This window comes from Cervus canadensis, chromosome 33 (assembly GCF_019320065.1).
Source record: "Cervus canadensis isolate Bull #8, Minnesota chromosome 33, ASM1932006v1, whole genome shotgun sequence".
NCBI lineage: Eukaryota > Metazoa > Chordata > Mammalia > Artiodactyla > Cervidae > Cervus > Cervus canadensis.
The window spans coordinates 37,129,530-37,153,393 of record NC_057418.1 but is presented as its reverse complement, the minus strand read 5'-3'; the positions used below and the strand labels follow the sequence as shown (position 1 = coordinate 37,153,393).

At 48.0% G+C, this 23,864-nt stretch overlaps 1 protein-coding gene across 2 annotated transcripts in view; it reads right to left on the bottom strand.

Moving 5' to 3' along the window:
• The window catches only part of SMOC2 (SPARC related modular calcium binding 2), a 162,768-nt gene that overhangs the window by 59,637 nt on the left and 79,267 nt on the right, over positions 1-23,864 (bottom strand). Inside the window, exons 5-7 of one of the 2 annotated variants that reach the window (XM_043457456.1) lie at positions 23,086-23,133; positions 20,049-20,132; positions 18,534-18,608 (exon numbers count right to left, since the gene is read on the bottom strand). In XM_043457456.1, the coding sequence (XP_043313391.1) occupies positions 18,534-18,608; positions 20,049-20,132; positions 23,086-23,133 (207 nt within the window). The remainder of the gene's footprint in view (positions 1-18,533; positions 18,609-20,048; positions 20,133-23,085; positions 23,134-23,864) is intronic. The other variant, XM_043457457.1, reaches the window with a different exon arrangement.

Sequence of the window (23,864 nt, the reverse complement as noted above, 5' to 3'; positions counted from 1 at the left end):
GTCCCGGCGAAGACCACCCACCCCAGAATGACGTCAGAGCCCCTGATGGTGAACAGTCACAAATAACACCCCTTCCTGCCTAGCCTCTCTCTGCATCTTCTAGATTGTTCTATGAGTGACGATAACATTAGTCTACTCTTCCCTCCACTTGGACCCTGATTCTCCTGATGCTTCCTGGAACCACCCCCTACACACACAACACTGCTCTGGCCTCTGTGAGTCTCAGCAAGGCCCCACACGGGAGCATTTCCTGCCACTGCCCACGGACCTGGGACCCAGGTCAGCCCTGGGCACAGACGCCCCCCTCTCTCTGAGACAGCATCACCCGGTCCTTTCCTCACTCACAGAACCCTTAGCGGTCAGTGAGGGATAATGCATCATGGTGCCAAAAACACGCTCTAAAAATACTACCTTCTTCCCCTTTAAATTCTGTAAAATTAGGAGACATAACAAAAGGACACTAAGAAAAGCAGGCTGATTTTATGTTTGGATGCCTTACAAGAGAAATCAGAACATGCTCCATTTTCCAGAAAAGTTCCACATTAAGACCAGTAATTTAAGCTAATACAGCTGATTACAAACCTATTTTAAAATACACAGTGTCCACTCTGGCCAATACACAGAGGTGGCCAAATTTCTCCAAATTAGTTTTCTTTGCACGTCCAAAAAAAAAAAAATAGTGGGTTTTACAAAACTGAGATGAGAAAAAAGAAAACACAACAGCAGCAATCTGACCCAAAGACACTGCCTCTGCTCCGCCGCCCACCCTGGTACCCTGGACATACCGCGGCCCGGGAAGAACACAGAGCCGGGCTCCAGGTCTCACTAACTGGGAGTGCTTGGGTTGACCCTTCCACGTCCATCTCCCTGTCTCCAGGGTGCAGACAGCGGCCCCCACGGGGACTGGCCCTAGGAGCTGGAGTCAGTGAGGCGCACACAGCCCTGCCCCAGGGACCCCTCCGGGTTGGCACCCTTTCTCCCCTGGGAGCCGGATGGACAAGTGAGGATCAGCCGGAGCAGAGACGCCTGCTCGGAGGCAGGTCTCCAAACCCGCGTCGCAGCTACAAAGCCCCAAATAGAGAAAAGACTGAGGCAGTGGGGTCGGTGGTGACCACGGCGGGACTCTGGGGGCAACATCTCAGTCCTGGCTCAGCTCCCAGCAGCAAGGCTCCGCTGCAAGATGCTCATTATAGAAGCTTATGGGTGGGGGTGGGGGGTTGAGGGGGTGGGGACTCTGTGCTTTCTGTCAACCTGAAACTGCTATAAAAATAAAGTATATTAGATACAAAATACATCCAAATGTATGTGAGTGTTAAATTCTAACAACAGGCATTGGCTCCCCCTCAGTCTTTGATGGGCTGCTCACTTATGTCCCCAGATCTGGTCCCCAGCTGAACTGAGGCCCCCATTCATTCTGGGCTTCCCTGGTGGCTCACATGGCAAAGAATTCACCTTCAATGCGGGAGACCAGAATCTGATCCATCCCTGGGTCAGGAAGATCCCCTGGAGAAGTAAACAGCTACCCACTCCAGTATTCTTTCCTTGGACAGGAGAGCCTGGCGGGGGTCACAGTCAGACATGACTGAGCAACTTACTCTTTCACTTCATTCATTTCGCTTTCTCACTATCATTTTGTTGGCTCAAAACTCTAAATCCTCATCTTGAGTGACATCTAAAGTGTTACAAGTCACCATAGCAAACCCATAAGCATTTAATACTGAGTTAAGCATCTATTAGACATCCAAGGCTTTACAAATTATAAAAAGGCATCATAAGAAAATAGCAGGCAGTGATTTTAAAGACATGAAACAAAGAGAAATATCTTAAGTAATTTATTAGCCTCTGCTTCAATCCATAAGTCAACTTCCTATACAGTTTGGTTGTAACACATTGCTATTTCAAAAATTAAAGTGATAGCTTTAGATAAAATAGTCCAGTGATCATGAGAACACATAACAATTGAAAAACACTTAAAAAATTTAAAAACAACTCTCAAGTCAATGAAAAGTCTCTTTCCAACCAAGAATTTTAGAGACATTTTTCCTTTTTGTCCCTCTTCTAATTTTAAAAACTGACTTTGAAAATGAAGAAAGTACTTATCTTTCTCTTCATGTAGAGTCACACAAAAACAGAAAAACAAATAATTTCCAAGCTTCCAGCAAACGAAAATATGCCTTTCAGTTGAGACCAATCTTGGAAAATGTACTGATACTTCTCAAGTTAAGTTCAAAAAATTATGAGCAGTAGAAGCGGGGGGTTAGAGAGAGTGTTTCTTGAATTCTTAGTCAAGGAGCACCTGTAAGTAAAGATGCTGGGCTTCTCCCCTCAGCTGGTGGGTTGTCCAGGCTTCTCTACGTGTCTCCCAGCAACTCACCTGATAGGTGTGTGTCCTCCGGCACAACTGAATGTGCCACACATTATAATCTGCATAGTCCTCTATATAAAATCTACACGTGTACAAAGTAAAGGCACGCATGCTAAGTTGCTTTAGTTGCGTCCGACTCTTTGTGGCCCCATGGACTGTAGCCCCCCAGGCTTCTCCATCCATGGGAGTTCTTCAGGCAAGAATACTGGAGTGGGTTGCCATGCCTTCCTCCCAGGGATCTTCCCAACCCAGGGATTGAACGCAGGTCTCCCGCATTGCAGGCGGGTTCTTTACCATTAGTGCCAACTGGGAAGCCTATAAAGGCAGATCATCCATTACAACAGTCTACAAATTCTTACGTGTTGCAATTACAGTATCCATCACTGCAGGAGAATCGTGTACTTCTTCAAAAGCTGTCAGCTGTGTTTAAGCACCCAGGGCAGCCTCAGGTGGTGCAAGGAACCCCGGAAACAAACGTCCCTTTGAGCAGAACTGACAGATGCTGAGAAGGCTTTGTAAAATATCTGGAATTTCTTCTTAGTTAACATAAGCTGCACTTGGCTGTGTTTTCTTTTTTTTTCTTTCTTTTTTTAAGTTTAAAAGAATCACCAATTAAGAATACCCATTTTATGCAAAGCAAAACTACCATGAGGTACCACCTCACTCTGATCAGTATGGTCATGTCAAAAAATTCACAAATAACAAATGCTGAAGAGGGTGTGGAGAAAAGGGAACCCTTCTACATTCCTGGCGGGAATGTAAGTTGGTGCAGCCACTATGGAGAATACTGTGCAGGTTCCTTTAAAAACTACAAATAGCTTCATCCATCTCATTAGGACTGGTTCAAATGAATTCTTTTTAATGGCTGAGTAATATTCCATGGTGTATATGTACCACAGCTTCCTTATCCATTCATCTGCTGATGGGCATCTAGGTTGCTTCCATGTCCTGGCTATTATAAACAGTGCTGCGATGAACATTGGGGTGCACGTGTCTCTTTCAGATCTGGTTTCCTCAGTGTGTATGCCCAGAAGTGGGATTGCTGGGTCATATGGCAGTTCTATTTCCAGTTTTTTAAGAAATCTCCACACTGTTTTCCATAGCGGCTGTACTAGTTTGCATTCCCACCAACAGTGTAAGAGGGTTCCCTTTTCTCCACACCCTCTCCAGCATTTATTGCTTGTAGACTTTTGGATAGCAGCCATCCTGACTGGCGTGTAATGGTACCTCATTGTGGTTTTGATTTGCATTTCTCTAATAATGAGTGATGTTGAGCATTCATGTGTTTGTTAGCCATCTGTATGTCTTCTTTGGAGAAATGTCTGTTTAGTTCTTTGGCCCATTTTTTGATTGGGTCATTATTTTTCTGGAATTGAGCTGCAGGTTTTTGGATTTTTAGATTTTGTCTGTTTCTTCATTTGCTATTATTTTCTCCCAATCTGAGGGCTGTCTTTTCACCTTGCTTATAGTTCCTTTGTTGTGCAAAAGCTTTTAAGTTTCATTAGGTCCCATTTGTTTAGTTTTGCTTTTATTTCCAATATTCTGGGAGGTGGGTCATAGAGGATCTTGCTGTGTATGTCGGAGAGTGTTTTGCCTATGTTTCATCTAGGAGTTTTATAGTTTCTGGTCTTACATTTAGATCTTTAATCCATTTTGAGTTTATTTTTGTGTATGGTGTTAGAAAGTGTTCTAGTTTCATTCTTTTACAAGTGGTTGACCAGTTTTCCCAGCACCACTTGTTAAAGAGGTTGTCTTTTTTCCATTGTATATCCTTGCCTCCTTTGTCAAAGATAAGGTGTCCATAGGTTCGTGGATTTATCTCTGGGCTTTCTATTCTGTTCCACTGATCTATATGAAGCTGGAGCCCATTATACAGAGTGAAGTAAGCCAGAAAGATAAAGAACATTACAGCATACTAACACATATATATGGAATTTAGAAAGGTGATAACGATAACCCTATATGCAAAACAGAAAAAGAGACACAGAAATACAGAACAGACTTTTGAACTTTGTGGGAGAATGTGAGGGTGGGATATTTCAAAAGAACAGCATGTATACTATCTATGGTGAAACAGATCACCAGCCCAGGTGGGATGCATGAGACAAGTGCTCCGGCCTGGTGCACTGGGAAGACCCAGAGGAATCGGGTGGAGAGGGAGGTGGGAGGGGGGATCGGGATTGGGAATACATGTAAATCCATGGCTGATTCATATCAATGTATGACAAAACCCACTGGAAAAAAAAAAATAAAAAAAAAGAAAAAAAAAAAACAGATACATGTAGTGTAAACCACACATGCAAATCATAAAAAAAAAAAAACTACAAATAGAATTATTAATAACATACGATCCAACAATCCTGCTCCTGGGCCTATATCCAGAGAAAACCACAATTCAAAAAGATGCATGCATCCCAGTGGTCATAGCAGCACCACTTACAACAGCCAAGACGTAGTAAGCAACTTAAACGTCCACTGACAGATGAAGGGATAAAGATGCGGTACACGTGTATGATAGAATATTACTCAGCATGAAAAAAATGCCATCTGCAGCAATGTGATGGATCTAGAGATTATCATACTAACTGAAGTAAGTCTGAAAAAGAAAGACAAATGCCACAGATATCACTCAGATGAGGAATCTAAACCATGACACAAATGCACACATCTATGAAATAGAAACAGACACACTGACAGAGAAAGACCTGAGGTTGCTAAGGGGGAGGGGCACAGAGGGAAGGATCAGGCATTTAGGATTAGCAGTGAAAAGTGCTACATGTAGAATGGAAGCAGCAAGGCCCTACTACAGAGCACAAGGAACTATATTCAACATCTTGCAATAAATCATAATGAGAAATAAGATGAAAAAGAATATATATATACATAACTGATTCACTTTGCTATAGAGCAGAAACTAGCACAATATTATAAATCAGTCATATAACAAGATTTTTAACAAAGAAGAATATCCATTTTATATAAGATATTTGCAGCCACAAAAGCAATACTGAGTTGGAGGGAAATTCTCAATATTGTCTGCAGCCAACATTTGATGCACTGGAATAAACTTCATTCTAGCTAAACACAGGAACTTTTGTCAAAGGTCGATGAGAAACTACCCACAGGGCTTCTGTCAGAATCCCATTTCTTTCAGTCAGTTCAGTCATCCAGTCGTGTCCGACTCTTTGTGACCCCATGGACTGCAACACGCCAGGCTTCCCTGTCCATCACCAGCTCCTGGAGCCTGCTGAAACTCACATCCATTGAGTCGGTGATGGATTCCATCCAACCGTCTCATCCTCTGTCGTCCCCTTCTCCTCTTGCCCTCAATATTTCCCAGCATCAGGGTCTTTTCCAATGAGTCAGTTCTTCACATCAAGTGGCCACAGTATTAGAGTTTCAGCTACAGCATCAGTCCTTCCAATGAATATTCAGGACTGATTTCCTTTAGGATTGACTGGTTGAATCTCCTTGCAGTCCAAGGGACTCTCAAGAGTCTTCTCCAACACCACAGTTCAAAGCATCAATTCTTCAGTGCTCAGCTTTCTTTCTAGTCCAACTGTCACATCCATACATGACCACTGGAAAAACCATAGCTTTGACGAGACAGACCTTTGTTGGCAGAGTAATGTCTCTGCTTCTTAATATGCTGTCTAAGTTTGTCATAGCTTTCCTTCCAAGGAGCAAGTGTTATTTCTTTAACCAATGATGATAATCACTCCTGCTATAAGGGGACGTCTCGGGAGGAAGATCCCTGGAGCCCAGGGTGATGCAGGAAAGAAGACACAGATGGGCCTGAGGTGTCCACAGAGTGGATGCACAGCCTCCCTGTCCACACGGAGTCCGTCCCCTCACAGGCTCTTTCAATGCCAAACACCCGAACCCCAGCACACTGCAGTCACCCTACCCTGTATGCTACGGACTGAACTGGGCTCCTCCCCACCTCACAGGGGCAAGCCGTACCCTCCATGTGCCTGTATTTGGAGGCAGGGGTTTTAGGAAGGCGATCAAGGTTAGATGAGGTCATAACGGTCACGGGACTGGAGTCCTTACGAGAAGAGACGCCAGGATGGTGTGAACCCGGAGGAGAGACCACGTGAGGACGCAGAGAGGATGCAATGTCTGCAGGTCAGGATGGGCCTTCTTCCCAGGACCCACCTGGGCCCGGACTCCCAGCCTCCAGAACCGGAAACAAACACCCCCGCAGCCCATGATGCTTTGTCATGACAGCCTTTGCAGAGTAACACACATGGCAAAAACGTGACCTTTGAGGAAAGCCCAAGGGGCCTTTCTCTAGTGAAGATTAGCCAAAGAAAGACGGAGAACAAGCAAGTGTGTTTATTGACAGGAAAGGTTACCGGACAAAATACAGGACACCAGTTTAGATGAGAATTTCAGATAATAGCAATAGCTTTAGTATAATTATGTCCCAAGCATACTTATTTTCTTCTTTCATAACATTTTCTCTTAACTTTCTCTTTTCCACAAGCATACTTGCTATAATGTAACTTTTGAACCAATTTCACTAGCTTAAAGGAAAAAGTTCAAGGAAGAGGAAAGAACTTTTCCAGCAGGATTAACTCCAAATTTCACCCTCAAGGTTCAGGATAGACAATGGAAGAGAGCTGTATTTTTGCAGGAAGACCACAGCTCTGGGGGCATGAAGACCTCTATGAGCCTCTGCTGGTGCAGCAGCCCCATCTTCCCCAAAAAGTGGGCCTCCACTCTGGGTGACAAAGGGGGACCTTAATCAAGCAAAGGTTTCTTAGATAAGGCATCAAAGCCATGAGCAACAAAAGAAAAAATAGACAAGTTGAACTTCACCAAAATTAAAAACCCTTGCAATTCAAAGGACATCATCAAAAAAGTAAAAAGGTAACTCGCAGGATGGGACAAAAATATTTGCAAATTACATATCAGATAAGGGACCTGTATCTAGAACACATAAAGCCTAACAACTCCAGAACTAAAAAGCAAATAACCAAATAAAATGAGCACAGAATCTGAACAGACATATCTCCAAATAAAATACACAGATAACCAGCAGGCACATGAAAAGGTGCTAAAGATCAACAGTCATCAGAGAAATGCAAAGCAGAAATAGGAGACACGACTTCACGCTCACCAAGATGACTGCAGTCAACAAACAAACAAAACAAGAAAGTAACAGGTCCCAGAGATGTGGAGAAATCAGTGCCCACGTGCATTCCTGATGAGGATGCAAACCGTTACAACTATTTTGGAAACAGTTCGGCAGTCCCATAAAAGCATTAAACGTCACGGTGTGATCCAGCAATTCAACTACTGGGTTTGAACCAAAGAGAAGTGAAAACATACGTCCACACAGAAACCTGTGCAGGAACTGTCCATAGCAGCTGACAAATGGAAACCACCCAAATGTCCATCAATCAGCTGATGAAATAAAACACGGTCTGCACATACAATGGAACATTATTGAGGCATGAAAAGGGATGAGGCCCTGATACGCACACTGCTACCTGTATACTACTATGAGACCCGTGCTAAGTGAGAGAAGCCAGTCAGAGAAGACCACATGTGCGAGACTCCACACATCTGAGATGACAGGACAAGTCCATCTGCGGAGGTTGAAGCGGGTTTCTGCTTATGAGGGCAGAGCGTTGTCAGTGGGGGCTCGCTGCTAATGAATGTGGGGTTTGGGGGTCTGGAGTGATGAAAGTGTCCCAAAATTAGCTTGTGGTGGTTTTACAAAGACTTCTGAATTGTACACCAAATGGGTGAACTGTATGGTAGGCGAATCCCATCTGAACAGAGCTGCCTAAAGGCCACCCAGGGCATGGAGCAAGGATGGGCAGAGACATCCTCAGAGGCCACAGGAGCGCCAGCTGCCCGGAGGCCAGCAGAGGCCCTGCAAGGGACACGGCCTTCTGAGGGGTGACCCAGGGCTCTGCTGGGGCATTCCCAATAGACGCAGCTCTCCCTTTGAAAAGTGCCATGTTGAGAAAGCTGCAGTGCAGAAACATAAGAGGGGAGGCCTGGAGACCGCGAGGATCCAGGCAGTGACCCCAGCCATGCGAGGCGCCGATGACTCCGCAGGCCTGGCTCGGCAGGCTGGGTGGGAAGTGGAGGGCACACCGGGAACGCGGAGCCCGCAGCGCGGCCTGAGGGCTGGACAGGGTGTGAGGGGGGAGCTCACAGCGCGGAGGAGGCCTGACATGCTCCTGGCCTTGCACTCAGGCACCTTTGAGAAACAGGGATTTGCTTTATGTATGTGTATAATTACAAGCAGAAACTTAAAGGTGGCCAAAACCTCGACTCCTTGTGACCCCGTGGACTGTGGCCCACCAGGCTCCTCTGTCCATGGGATTCTCCAGGCAAGAACACTGGAGTGGGTTGTCATTTCCTTCAGGGGATCTTCCCGACTCAGGGGCCAAACCCAGGTCTCCTGTGTTGCAGGCAGATTCTTTAACATTTGAGCTACAGGGAAAGCAGAAGGCCAACATGTATATAAATAACATGAACACACACACACGTGTGTGTGTGTGCATGTGTAACCATACAAATAGCACAAAAGGGAACATGAACCAGTGAGACCTAAATGCAGGACATAATCGGGCAGTGCAGTTACAATCCTATTTGTAGTTTTCCTAACGGCTGTGTTTAGGGCTCAGCCAGGGCCGCTGCACAGAGATTGCAGGCCCAGAGACGGCCTCCCTGCAGTGGGGCGGGTGGGAAAGGAGGCGGCAGGTGCAAGGTCAGGCTGGGCCTCCAAGAGGGTCTGTCCTCCACCTGATCCTCCCCCTCCTGAAACTGACCCACGGGCTGAGCCCAGGACAGGGCTGGGTCCCTGCACGCCTGAGCAGGGGGATGGCTACTGAACAGAACAGCGAGCTTCTGAGCGTCTTGTCCAGACACAGAATTGTGGTGCCTTTCTGCCAACACTGACACCCACGCTTCCTGATAAATCTGGCTTGTCCTCCAGAAGCTGATGTCCTCATGATAAGCATGTGAAGTAAGCTGAAGTGTTAGGCAAATCTCCTGGATCTGCTGTTCAGGTAAGTTTTTGCAGTCTTTTCATACATCGGGGGCAAGATGGGCTGGGATAAAATGATTCATTTTTCACTTCCTCAGGGATCTAAGCAGTTGGAGAAAATTCTAATAATAGCTTCATGCCTACATCTCAGCACACAGAACCTTGGTATTCCTTTGGTACTTCGTGCTTCGATGTAGTTGTTGTTGTCTGTCGTTGCTCGGTCCTAAGTCGCATCCAACTCTTTGTGACCCCATGAACTGCAACATGCCAGGTTTCCCAGTCCTTCAGAACTATCTTCCAGAGTTTGCTCAAACTCATTTCCATTGAGCTAATAATGCCATCCAACCATCTCATCCTCCGTCATCCCCTTCTCCTCCTGCCTTCGATCTTTCCCAGCATCAGGGTCTCTTCCAATGAGTCAGCTTTTGCATCAGATGGCTAAGTACTGGAGCTTCAGCTTCAGCATCAGTCCTTCCAAGGAATATTCAGGGTTGATTTCTTTTACAATTGACTGGTTTGTTCTCCTTGCAGTCCAAGGGACTCTCAAGAGTCTTCTCCAACACCACCATTTGAAAGCATTGATTCCTCAGTCCTCAGCCTTCTCTACGGTCCAACTCTCACATCCGTACATGACTACTGGAAAAGCCATAGCTTTGACTCGATGGACCTTTGTCAGGAACGTGATGTGTCTGCTTTTTGATACACTAAATTTGTCATAGCTTTTCTTCCAAGGACTACCATCCCACAGCCTCCAGAATGAAAGATCACAGTCACAGAAAGTTAACCAAAATGATCACATGGATCACAGCCTTGTGGAACTCAGTGAAGCGATGAGCCATGCCATGTCGGGCCACCCAGGACAGACGGGTCATGATGGAGCTTTCTAGCAAAACGTTGTCCACTGGAGAAGGAAATGGCAAACCAATTCAGTATTCTTGCCTCGAGAGCCCCATGAACAATATGAAAAGGCTTTGATGTAGATATTTTATTAAACACATAACTAAATGAGATCTTCCTAAACGACTTCTTGACCTGTTTTTTCATCTGAAACACAATAGCCTGATGTATCCTGGCTTTAGGCACTAATGTGATTTTCAGACAAAACCACAGGAACGCTTCCAGACCAGTGCTTATCTGAGATAGAAATGCAGGAGGCAGGCACACTAGAGGAAAAAGATGATAACCATAAAGATGAATGAAGGTAAGGGAAAGGGTTGCATCTGTTAAAAACAGAGACACGTTTTAGATAAAAACAATTACTTAACACATGCTTGACTGTGTACAGACACTTGCACCTGTGAAATGAAAACGCCTCCTGCCATATCAATAAACAGGGCTGTCACAGCCATCAGTGACCTCTGGCCTCCAAATGTGAATGAGGGCTCCCAAACCCGCGATGCCGCAGGTTCCATCACCCACCATGGTGATGGCTGAGGAGCTGGGGGAATGCAAGAAGCAGCTATCTGCACCCTTTAAGGTGAAGAGGAGACAGGATTGGCCCCAGACAGCTGAGGTGTGCGTGAAAGGAGTGAATTCAGTGAGCCCAGAGGCTTGCCCCTCCCATCACAGAATGCTAAATTGCTTCACTTGGTAACCGATCTTTGCAGTTCAGATGGCCTGCTCCCTTTGGGGCAGACTTGTATACAGGCTGACTTCCCCTCCTGCATCCTTGGAGAAGTTTTCTCAGAGCTACTGAGATGCCGTCTCCCGGGCTCAGAGTCCTAAACGTTCCCACCAGATTAAATAACTCCCTACTTTCAGGTTGTAATTTTCAGTCAACACACACACACACACACCACAGCACCGCCAGGAAGAATCAAAGCCTTAGCGGCAGGATTAACAATTCTCAAACTCCCCGGCCGCCCAGCCACTCACAGAGGTCGCTGTAACTGGCCGTACGTCTTCTTGGCCAAGAGCCGGCCGTCTGTCGGCAGTTTAGACGGCAGGGATGCCAAGATGAGACCTGTTGGTTGGCAGAATGTTCTTCCGCCGCCCTCGAGGGTGCAGCAAGAACGCTAGTTTGGGTTTAACTGTGAGAGTCGTTTTCAAAAGGACCCTCCCGTGCTCACGAGCCGCATCAATCCTGATTTAGTCTCTGATCCTACTAATGCGAGGATCATAGCAACACCTCCTGTTAGCTTTCTACTCATGAGCGTGAAGAACAAGAGACATTGTATTTGGTTCACGCAGCTAACCAAACAGTAATGGACACAAGCCCACAAACCGTCCTTCAGTGCTATTAACCCATCATACACTTTCTAGCACCTGAATTCTCCAAACTGGGAATCCTGCAACCTCTGGAGTGAACACACACACACACGTACCTCTCAAGAAATGCCCTCTTGCTATTTGCAAAGACCAGGCCTGACCTCACATGTGAACAACTAGAGAGCAACCCCAGTCCTGTTTACAGACAGGACTCAGATGGCCCCAGCGGTTGACCCAGAGCCCCCAGACATGCCCCGATACCCGTGAGGTCTGCTCACCGTTACCATGGAGACGAGATGCTGACTGATGCTTAGAGAGCTTCATCAGGTTCGCGGGGCTGTGTGGGAACCCAGCTCAGCCCTGCCCTTCCCAAGGCCCCGGGGGCTCGGAGCAGCAGTAGCGGCTGTAACGCGAGTTAGAAGGAGGTCAGACCCAGGGGCTCGGGACACGGGACGGCCAGGCCCAGGCAGCTCAGCTCACCGAGCCCCGGCGCAGCACAGGGGCATCTGTGTCGGGGACGAGGAGGCGGCCTCGGCCTCGTGTGCGGGGGTCCGGGGTGGAGACGTGCTGCCTCCCCAGTTCTCACACCCGCGGTCCGTCCACCTGGCCAGAGTCACCTGCCGTCACGTCCCTCCCCAGGGGACAGCCTGGCCGGAGAAGGACGGCCAGCATTGTCCAGATGTCTCCACAGGCAGACAGGTTTCCCAACCCGCAGTCAGCCACAGAGGCGCCTCGGGAAAGGGGGCCCGGAGCCGCAGCTCAGGGAAGGGGCTGGCTCGGTGCACAGTCAGACCTGGGCTAGGCCCCTCCCGGCCACGCAGAGACATTGCAAAGTGTGCTTACCCCGAAGGCGGGGGGCAGTGGGCCGTATATTATTCAATCGCACAGCAGTTGCCTGGAACAAAGCAAGCTTTCCCAAAATTGTATTCAATAGCTATGGATCTACAGAGGACACCATTTAACATCAGGCCTCACTGATCCAATGATGGATTAAATCTCATTTATACAGAGAGAATAAATAAGCCGAATGCCCCCCTCTTTTTTTCACACACTGAGAGGACAAAGGCCTGTATGTGTATAAGGCTGGTATGTGTTGTCAGCCGGCTGAGAAACAATTTGCACACTTTCATTAATGTTTTCTGTACTTATGTTGAAATCTTGCAACCTGATTATTTAACCAGCGTTTCAATACTGACATGTAAGAATTAAATGTGATTGGAGTTAAAAATCCCCCTTTATAGTTAGGAAACTTGGATAAATCTTCATGTACATTTTAGTAGCTTACTTATTAATAATACTTGTAAGTAATACACTTTTAGACTTCACCTTGAAAAGGAGCTACTTGATTTATTTTAGTATCTTAATATCTTCAAATGACCGACACTTTATAACTTAAGAATGTAGTTGGCATCTTGGTGTTTTATAAGGTCATGCTTGAAGAATGAGGTAGAAAGGGAAATGAGGAAATAATGTTTTAAAACTTACAAAGGAAGAGAAATATAATTGGTGTTCTTTTCCCCCAGGGAATGCAATTTACCATGATTTAAAGCAGAATCAAAAGATAATCATCTTTTGGCCATAATTTTAATATGCGCAATAAAACAAAAATTATCAACCCTGAATAAAACAGAAAAATGTTTCCACGGAGGGGGTCCCATAAAACTGTGGAACATCTTGAGATACAGAACCTCTCTTGGATGGAAAACAGAGCTGTTTTTAATGGTTTAGGAAGGGAGAAATATTTTTCTTCCAAGTGGGAGGAGGGTTTCAGAGATGGCAAAAACTGGGGCCTCTAGTTTTGCTCCAGCTCACATGCAAAACTTATAAAGACCACAAATGAGAAGACAGCTAAAGCCGCAGCTTCTTTATCAGAGCAGCCCCGCGGTCTGCGTGTGTCCTGCCGGGTCTGCGGCCAACACAGCGCCCTGGGGCTCAGGGTGCCACCTCCGGAGGTCTTGGGGGTCAGCTCCTTGGCTCAGGCTCGGGTTCGGAAGAGCCGCGGGCAGAGAGAGAAAGAAGACATGCTCCCTCTGCCAACCTGGGCTTTGCAATAAATAATGAAGCCAAATGCCCGCCGCCCCACGCTGGCACTCTCTGCCCTGCGGGAAGCATCACCCGCTCTAAGCCGCTGGGAGTGGACGCTGGCGCCCTCGGCCAGGCTGGGCCCTGCGGCGGCACCAAGATCGTGTCGGTGGCCATGGCCTGAGTGAGGGGGGAGCAGCTCGGCCTTCCCGAGCCGCAGCGTGCATGCACGCGAGCTCAGCTCTCTGTGTCCGACTCTGCGCCCCACTGACTCTAGCCCACCAGGCTCCTCTGTCCACTCCAGGCAAGAGCGCTGGAGTGGGCTGCTGTGCCCTCCTCCAGGGGATATTCCCGACCCAGGTCTCTTGCGTCCCCTGCATTGGCGGGCGTGTTCCCTACCCTGAGCCACCTGGGAAGACCCCCAAACCACAGACTGACTCCTAAAGTGAATAGATGAGGGATCCCAGTGCCAACAGGTGCTCCCAGGGGCCCTGGCACACAGCGCACTCAGGGCAGAGCCTGCCCCGGCCCTTAGAACTCCTGTTTCCAGGCAGCTGTCGGAGATGTGGGGCTGGATAGGAGGCAGGGAGATGAGGGCCTGGATAGGAGGCAGGGAGATGAGGGCCTGGATAGGAGGCAGGGAGATGAGGGCCTGGATAGGAGGCAGGGAGATGTGGGGCTGGATAGGAGGCAGGGAGATGAGGGCCTGGATGGGAAGCAGCATCAGGAGCGCCTCCTCTCCCAGGGCAGGCAGGCCCCGGGGCGGCCCTGCCCTGCATGCTGCCCGGGGGCCCGGGCGCCCTGTGACCTGCAGAGCCCCGCTCGCCTGCAGCACCGCAGGGTCCACACAGGGGGACAGGCCCGCCGTGCTGTGAATTATTCATGTGAAGTAAATAATGGGAAGACAGAGCGCCCTCGGCTCCTTCCTGATGGAAAAGATAAACAGAGTCTGCCCCCACTTGCCGCCCCGACAGGCCATCCTGGGGGGCCTGCTGGGTGAGCCCTTCGAGGGGGAAGGGGAACCTCCTTGACTCAAAGCCACTCATCTGAATGTGACTCTTATCCACAAAATGCCTTCCCAGCAACAACGGGCTTGGCCAAGAGACCGGGCCGCCGGGGCCCATTGGACAGGCAGGGAACCATCAGGCTGGACGCGGGGACCTTCTGGGCGGGACGCTGACGCGGCTGGGTGGTAGCGAGCAGAGGAAGCAGGCTGCAGGGACCCCCAATCGTCTAGAAGGGGCCGCGCTGGGTCAGGGGGCCGCCTCCCCTCTCTGCCAGGCTGAGGAAGGGGCCCCGCTGCCCCCACCCTGCGCTGGGGATCTGGGGGCAGGCTCAACTCAGGCTGTGGGGGACCCGGTCACAAGAGCAGGTCTACACAGCACAACAGCCCAGAGCAGACAGGAGTGATGCTGAGCACGCGCCCAGAGGGAGGGTGTCGGCTGCATACAGAGGGAGCGGGTGGACACATGCAGGTGGGGGGGGCAAGCGGACACGTGCTGGGGGGCAGGTGGACACGTGTGGGCGGGCAGATAGACATGAGCGGGGGGGCGGCGGGTGGACACGTGGGGGGGTGGACATGTGCAGGGGCAGGTGGACACGTGTGGGGGGGCAGGTGGACACATGTGGGAGGGCAAGCAGCCAGGTGGACATTGTAGTGTGGAGGGCAGGTGGCACATGTGGGGGGGTGGACACGTGTGGGGAGGGACACGTGTGGGGGGCAGGGGACACGTGTGGGGGGGCAGGTGGACACGTGTGAGGAGGCAGGTGGCGTGGGGAGGGCAGGTGGGACACGTGTGGGGGGCAGGTGGACAGCAGTGGACACGTGTTGGAGGGGCAGGTGGACACGTGTGTGGGGGGCAGGTGGACATGTGTGGGGGGCAGGTGGACACGTGTGGGGGGGCAGGTGGACACGTGTGGGGAGGACAGGTGGACACGTGTGGGGGGGCCAGGTGGACACGTGTGGGGGGGGCAGGTGGACACGCGCGGGCGGGCAGACAGACATGAGCGGGTGGGGCGGGTGGACACGTGCAGGTAGGCATGTGCTAGGAGCAGGGACGAGGTCTGCGCTCCCAGCGCTGGGGTCCGAGAAGACCCAGGGGTGACCGAGGGCCGAGAATGTTTGAACCGCAGAAAGCACAGCCCCAGGAGCAGGACAGGGAAGGAGTGCAGGTGAGGCAGCGCAGGCTGAGGACGAGGCCGGGAAGAACAGTCTTGGAGGCAAAGAGCAAGGAGATGAAAAGCGGGGAGGCAGGGGGACCGAAGCATCAGCAGGCCCCGGTGGAGACCCCTGTGTCCCTCCCAGCCCAGCCTTCTCTGCGCCGGGCCCTCGTGTGACGAAGACTTTGATCTCAAGGCTCCAGGGCCGCACAGGCGCGCCGTGACCAGGGCTAGACGCCACGCCCCACGTCCCCATGGGAGCGGGAGGCGTCCTGCCCCCACAGTACAGTGGCGAGGGCAGGCTGGGACAGGCCAGACGGCCCTCAGGTCCTGCGCTCAGGGGCCCTGCAAGCATCCGCTGCCTTGCGTGTGACCATGTCCTCCTCTGAGGACCGAGGCAGGACACACAGCGGCCCCGCTGGCTCCTGCCCGCCGAGCAGAACGCAAGCCCAGCCACGCGTGAGAGGTGCGGGCCCACGGGGAGCACAAGAGATGGTAGCGCCTCTATCATTATCACTACCGGTCCAACCAACAAAAAAAGTGCACTGCGCTTTAATATTCTAGACTGGATTAAAGGGAAACCAGGCAGAAATCCAGGAAGCAGTTAATGTATCATAGGGAAAGAGTGTTGGCTTAATAAATAGAGACATAAGTTCATTTTAAATAATTAAACAATATGTCACAATATCTCTTATTTGGTAAAACTTTGTAATCAATCTTTGTAACTTCTATAAGTAGAATGATAAAATTGAATATGAGAAGGTGATTCAAGAGCATGAAGAAATATATGGACACTCCCAATTATATATTAACAGAAAGAAATTGAGTAATGCATTCCCAAGTAAAACACAGTTTTAGGTTTGACTCACTTACTCATGTACATTGGGTTGAAAAATGAAAGTGATACTTTCCCTGCAAAACGAGCCAACAGAGGAATATTTCATTTATGCTTATACTGAATTTCAATTACTAAAAGTTCAGCAGAGAAACTGTATGTTACTTAGACTAAATCAATTTTTCAGTTATTAATGCATTTGTTTATTTTTTGATTCACTTGTTCTTTAATCGCTAAGTCGTGTCCGACTCTTTGCAACCCCATGGACTGTAGCCCACCAGACTCCTCTGCCCACAGGATTTTTCAGGCAAGAATACAGGAGTGGGTAGCCATTCCCTCCTCCAAGGGATCTTCCCGACCCAGGGATTGAACCCGGGTCCTCCGCATTGGCAGGTGGATTCTTCACCACTGAGCCACATGGGAAACCCCTTGATTCACTTAGTTTTAGATAAAAAAGCGATGATAACATCAAAGTGGCCATGGAACACATGAATAAACATTTACTGAGGCCAGCATGAGCAAACTTCCGTAGGCTCGGAGTACTTTGCTTCCTCTGTAAAAAGGTCCCTCCCCAAAACGACTCTCCCTTTATGCCCCGAGCCACGGTGATCACGTCCTCAGGGCAGCCCCCACTCTGCGTGGCTGTACTTCTGTGTTTGGTAACGCAGGTATTATTCTGTCATTTTAGTTCTAACTCTGGGAGCAGAAACAGCACTTTTAACTGATGTAGAGAAACATTGGAGAAAAAAAGCAAAACATTTTCTGTTTGGCTTCTTCTATAAAGGAATGAAAACTGTACAGAGAAGCAACACAGATTTTTAAAAACATGGAATAACAAAGAGTCACAAATTATTTGTTAAGTAAATGTGTCCCCTTCTACCAAAGAAGATTATCAGTAGAAGTATCTTTTAAGTTAAACACAAATGAAGCTCTTCTGACACTGAAATCTCAATGACAGTGGTGGTCATTACATAAAACCTATGACTATTTGCCATTTCATCACTAAACTTTATAAAGTACATACATATTTAACATCTTAAAATACCACCTAGGGCTGACTTTATTCAGACCCTCATTGAGAACATTCCTGGACACAGGGATATTAGACACAGATATAATCCCATAATTTCATGTCCTGTGGCTATAAATCAATGTCACTGTTTTGTGCTCTATACATTTAGGCTGATTTAAATCAAATTACAGTGTAGGATAACTTATGCAAACTAGAATTTCCTGAAACATTCTTTTCAGTCCCACTAAATACTGAACGTCTGCAGTGTTTTTACTAGTTAATTATGATTGACAGGTCACATAAGCTTGAAAATCTGGTAACAGTAGGTGATGGGTGAAACACAAATGCACTTGTTCTATGAACTTAAATGGAACTAACTCTGTCAAACCCCAAATAGCTTCCCACTGACAATTAAAATTGTTTTTTCTTAATGTACATTTCAAATGACACTTTTACATTTGTTTCTCAAATTAAGTACTGTCACACTAATTCTTCCATAGAGGATTTCAAGATCCACCAGTAAATCTGAAGCTTTCAATGTTTGAATTAATTTGCCATGCACTGATCTATATGCACAGAAGCAAACCAAACTAAATAACCTTTGGAAATAGAGTGACAAGATTGTACAACACTAACTCATTTTCTAAAGTTTGTAAGAGAAATGTACAGGTTAATGTCTTTATGCAATAGGAAAATGCATTAATTTCTGAGAAAAAATTTAAAAATTCTATAATATGTTCTACAACTTAGCAAATTTAATAAAACACCCAAATTTGAACTATATTCTGATGGGCAAACCACAGCATTATTTGCATGACTCATTGGTGAGCAGAGAAAAACATGTGCTCTGCAGGTAACTTCCAGAAAACAAGGCCACTTTCTGGGTCTGTTAACTCAGTCATATAGGTCCCCCTTTTACCTGAATTCTTATTGGTTTTGTTCTGTCGACTTTTAACTTGTTCAGTCCAAAGTGTGGGGTACCGTGATGCAACATCTATTGAACCAAAATAAAACAATAGTTATTTTAATTCATCATGAAAATACAAAGTCTCTCAAAGAGTTCAGCAGGCAACCTAAAAGCCCAAAAAAGTAAGTATGATCAGTAAATACACATTATACATTTAAAAAATGTAAAATATTTATGTGCATGAAACAAAGAGAAATGAAAATGTGCGTTCTGAAAAGCTTTAGCAAATGTCTTTTCTTTCTTTCTTCATCCAAAAGTTCAAACAAAAGCTATGTGAGTCCATACAGTTTCCACCAGAAAGAAAGAGGTTTTAGCAAAAAGCCCCAAAGTACAAAAACACAGCCTTGTGTGGTGAAGATCGATTCTTGGGTAACACACAGGCCTTCACTCAGGTGAAGGATGCAACGTGCGGTGCTGTTCTAGCCACTAGGTCATGTCCGACTCTGCGACCCCATGACCATAGCCCGCCAGGCTCCTCTCCACGGGATTCTCCAGGCAAGAATACTTGTGTAGGTTGTCAATCCCTCCTCCAGGGGATCTTCCTGACCCAGGGACTGAACCCCTCGTCTCCTGCACTGCAGGCCGACTCATTACCGTTGAGCCACCAGTGAAGCCCGAAAGATTCAATACGTATCTTTACATATGAATTGTATGCAAAATACAATTTTGCCTACAACATCTGGGAACAAACCTGTGGTAGTAATAGTAACAGATGCAACTTGCATTTGAGTAATTTTAAGCATTTACAGTGCGGTCTGGATACCACTCGCCCGAGAACCACGCTGAGGCCCACCAGCTGGCCAGAGGCACCCTCGTCACCTGCGGGCTCTGTGATCTCAGACAACTGTCGTCTATGAGATGGGGCTCCAAGGGCTTGGTGAGCTCTGGTGATAGAGCGCGTGGCATCCAGGGCCAGACAGAAGTCAGTTATCATGACTATCACTGTTGCTGTTTGCAAAGCACTTCTGAGCTCTGATTTATGTATTATGTACGCTCCTTACACTTGGCCTTCAGGCCTGATCCCTTTTGCCCTGAGAATGGGTGACACAGAGGCAAACAGCTACAACAGTGTGTTCAAGGCCAGGAGTAGGAAAGCCATCGTTCCCATGATGCAAACTTAATGAGCCTGAGACGCATCTTTGCCACTTTACAAGGCTGGTCTCAGGCACCACATGTGTGATAATCACATGATGTGGAGCATAAGCAGGGAAACCGCATATGTTTTTGCACCTTTGGAAATACATCCTTCATGTTATCCAGATGACAAAATGCCAGCTCAGAGATTTCGCCTCTGCATGTGCTGTGTGAAAGTCCCACGGCACACGCGGAGGCCCTCAGCAGGGACACAAGGCCTCGCAAATAAAGCTGGAAAAGGCAAACCCAGCCCATCCCAGGCGAGTCTGAGCACAAGGCCATGAAGCGCCCCCAGGCCCGCAGCACCCCACCCGGCTCCCCGTGGACACTCACCTTCCTCATCTCCTTGAGGCTGAGTCTCCAGCGCTGGAGCTGAGGCATCATCTGAATTCAGAACGGAAAAGATTTGCAAGGAGACTACAATTATGAGAGTAAGTGAAGTAAGTGTGCATAGAGGCTGGACCCTCCGGATAGCATACACCCCACGATCCACCAAACCACAACCCAGCATGCGGCACCCATAGACGCAAAAGAACAGACACGCGTGGCCCCAAACAACCCCGCGGGGTGGGGGAGACATCGGGTGGGAACCTTGGGAGCCCCCTGAGTGGGCGAGGGGCGGGCGGCAGCAATGGGGGTTCGGGGTAGGGGCCTGACCCCTGCTCTGCCCTGGGTTTCTGAATGGAAGGCTGGGCCAGAGACCAGGGCCTGGACGGTGCCCCGCGGGTCTCTCAGCACCCAGGCCTCCTGCAAGGAGGGGGTGGGGGTCGGGTAAGGAATGGGGTCGTGGGACAGGGGGAAGCGCCTGAGTTCAGAGGGAGGGGCATCAGTCAGCAAACTCTGTACCATTTGCTGAGGACTTTATCCCAAGGACACAGTCTTCATTGAATTAGTTGAAAAGTACACTTTGGGTGCTCTGGTAACCAAGCCCCTAGAAGCCCCCGGACAAGGAGCCCCCAGTCAGCAACGCCCTAACAGTGCACATTGCGGGGGGGGGGGGGTGCTCCTGAGAACCATCCTGGTGTTTTCCCCCAGGCTTGTCTACTGGTGTGATTTTGTTTTTTAATAGCTTCAGGATCACAATTCGTCGAGCAGTAACAGAGGAGGGGCGGCCATGTGGCTGATCTAGTGGACTCTGACTCATCAGGGCCCCAGCAACCCAAAGAGGGAGACTGAGGTTTCCCATAAGTTCTTTCCAGGGGAAAGCCAAAAGAGAGCATTTTAAAAATTCTTTAACAATGTCTTGAGAAAAAATCTCGCCATCTGTCAAAATACTGACTAGATGTAGCTTGATTTGAAATATCCAAGTCTAATAATGATAGCAGCAATAAACTCAGAGTATTTTGCTACTGAATATTCTGTAATCTTCTTCCAAGAATAAAATGGGGAACATATTTAAAACATATTTAACATATCTGAGAGTCTTAACAGAACATAAGTGAGAAAATGTCTTTGCATACTGAAGGTCCTCTGGAATGACAGCCATCAAGGACAGTGAATGTCCATCAAGGCCACAATTAACATCCATCAAGGACACAGTTAAAGCTGTACATTTTAGCTGAGGCCTGAGCAGGTCACCCCTTAGGGGCCAGCAGCCCTAATCCCTGGGTCCGGACCAGTCTGAGTTCTCAGCTGAGAATCAAGGCGAGAAGGGCTTGTCCTTGAGGGACAAGGATGGGTGCCTTCCATCCCCCACCCCTAAAGCCAACACCAGAGGCCCCCACATCCCTGCCTCAGCCCTTAGCCCCCTACAGCATGACCCTCCGCACCCACCATCCTGCTCAGGCCCCCCCGAGAGCCTGTCCTGGTGTAAGGAGCCTCCGCACCTACTGGACTCAGCTTCAGACAACGATGTAAAGTCATGGACAGCTCAGTGCCCTACACTCTGCCTCCAGGACAGGTTGCCAAATATCTCACTTCCCTGATAAACCAGCTCTGCTACTTATTTCTGGTATTTCCCTGACAGGCATATCTATAGATCAAGGGGCTTCAGTAGAAGCAATGTGTTCTTTCCTTAAATCCGTTTCTGAGCCCACAGGCCAATTCCCGAGGGATTAAAAAAATACATCCACAGTGGAATCGACCTGTATCACCATGAGCAGGAGTGAGGGAGCCCCTGAAATTGTATTTCTCTCTGTCATTCGTTCAGTATTTGATTATTGTTTCTAACCATGAACATTTACACTTCCCCTTCTCTAAGATACAGCAGCATGCCCCCCAGCATCTCAGAGACTCAAACCCCAACACTGTGTAATCACTTCTCCTTCCTTCCTAAACAGAAACCCTCTCCCTAAGTGCCTAAGATGGGAGCATGTGTGCTAAGTCATTTCAATCGTGTCCAACTCTTTGCAGTCCAGGGACTGCAGCCCTCCAGGCTTCTCTGTCCATGGGATTTCCTAGGCAAGAATCCTGGAGGGGGTTGCCACGGCCTCCTCCAGAGGATCTTCCCTCTTCAGGGACTGAACCCACATCTCTTATGTCTCCTGAATTGGCAGGCAGATTCTTTACCACTAGCCTGGGAAGTGGTAGCCCAAGATGATAATACATTATTTTTATTTCATCTTAAAAATAAATTCTGAATTCAGATTGATATCAGATGAAAACAGAAAATGTGTCACTGGGACTAACAGCTGAAAAGTGAAAGTGAAAGTCGCTCAGTCGTGTCTGACTCTTTGCGACCCCATGGACTGTAGTCCATGGGATTCTCTAGGCCAGAATACTGGAGTGGGTAGACTTTCCCTTCTCCAGGGGATCTTCCCAACCCAGGGATGGAACCCAGGTCTCCTGCACTGCAGGTGGCTTCTTCACCAGCTGAGCCCCCAGGGAAGCCCATGCCAGATGAGGAAAGGGCAAAGGCCGTGGCCAGGAGAGATGGACCTGCCGGGTGATTTCCAAAGGAAACGCTCGCTATTCCATCTGGTGCTTGTGGGCACTGATCCCAGAAGAGATGACTGTCAAAGATGGAAAAAGCCCCCTTGTTTCTTACGAGGAGCAGCAGACATGTCCCAATCAGTGCCCCCCTCAACTGCCATGTTAGAGTCTCACACCAGCCCCAGAGTCCTCTGCCCAGGTGTGGACCCGAGATGATGCTAACTCCATCCTCAAGTGGTCCCAACACAAGCCCCGAGAAGGCCTGACATGGACACAAGTGGGTCACCCAACGAGCCACGTGCCCGGCACCTGCAAAGTCCCAGCAATCGTAAGGGCTGAATAAACATTTGCTGAATAAATAATAATTAACAGGTTGTTTCAGCTCTCACATATCACCGTCACTGATATACGCTGACGTTTTAAATTGAGAGGCTATTTTAAGGCATAGATCAGATTTGCTGTCAAAAAACACCAAGGAAGTTCATTTTAAGATAGTTACCTGTTTTTCCTGTGCCTTCCCTCTGGGGAACTTTTTCATTTACGGAACCTAAAAGGGGACAATAGGGGGTGAAATTATTCTTGGCCTTCAGATGGTCACCGCTAACTGTTAACACAGATATTTTATTCCATTTTGATTAATTTGCAGGGCTTTGTCACTTTCTAGTTAACATATACAAGCTACCCAGTCACCTCCTGGGTGACTCTGTCATCTGAAACCACAGCCCAAAACTAGGAAATGATATTAGCTCCTCCTTCTGTGGCTGCCTGACTCATGATGCATGTGAGACCCTCTAGGTATGAAATACAGCAGCTTCTTCACCTGAAAAATATCATAAGAACCTTTTTAACATACATCATGTGGGGGTAATAGAGTGAATTAGATTTTTAAAAAACTTTTAAAAAGCAGTAAGAAGTTCTGCAACTAAAGATCAATAAAAACCCTAGCTTTAGCTGAATTCTGACTTATGGAAAACTGAGTAACCATTTTTTCATAAGGGGAGAACAGGAAATAGAACGTAAACTCAGTAACTTATAACAGCATGTTAACAATTATGTTGCTCCAAAAGGTTCATGTTATGAATAGGGATGCTGTCCTATCTTCCTCATTAGATGGACACTGTTACGGCAGCAAGATTTTCACCTCATCATCATTACACCTACTCCAAGGAAGAAAGAAGTTCTGTCCCACATTCATCTGGAGTTTATCTACCCATCCACTTCAGAACATTCCACCCAGGAGTCATTCAGAATTACCCTAGTCATATGTGAGGCTAGACT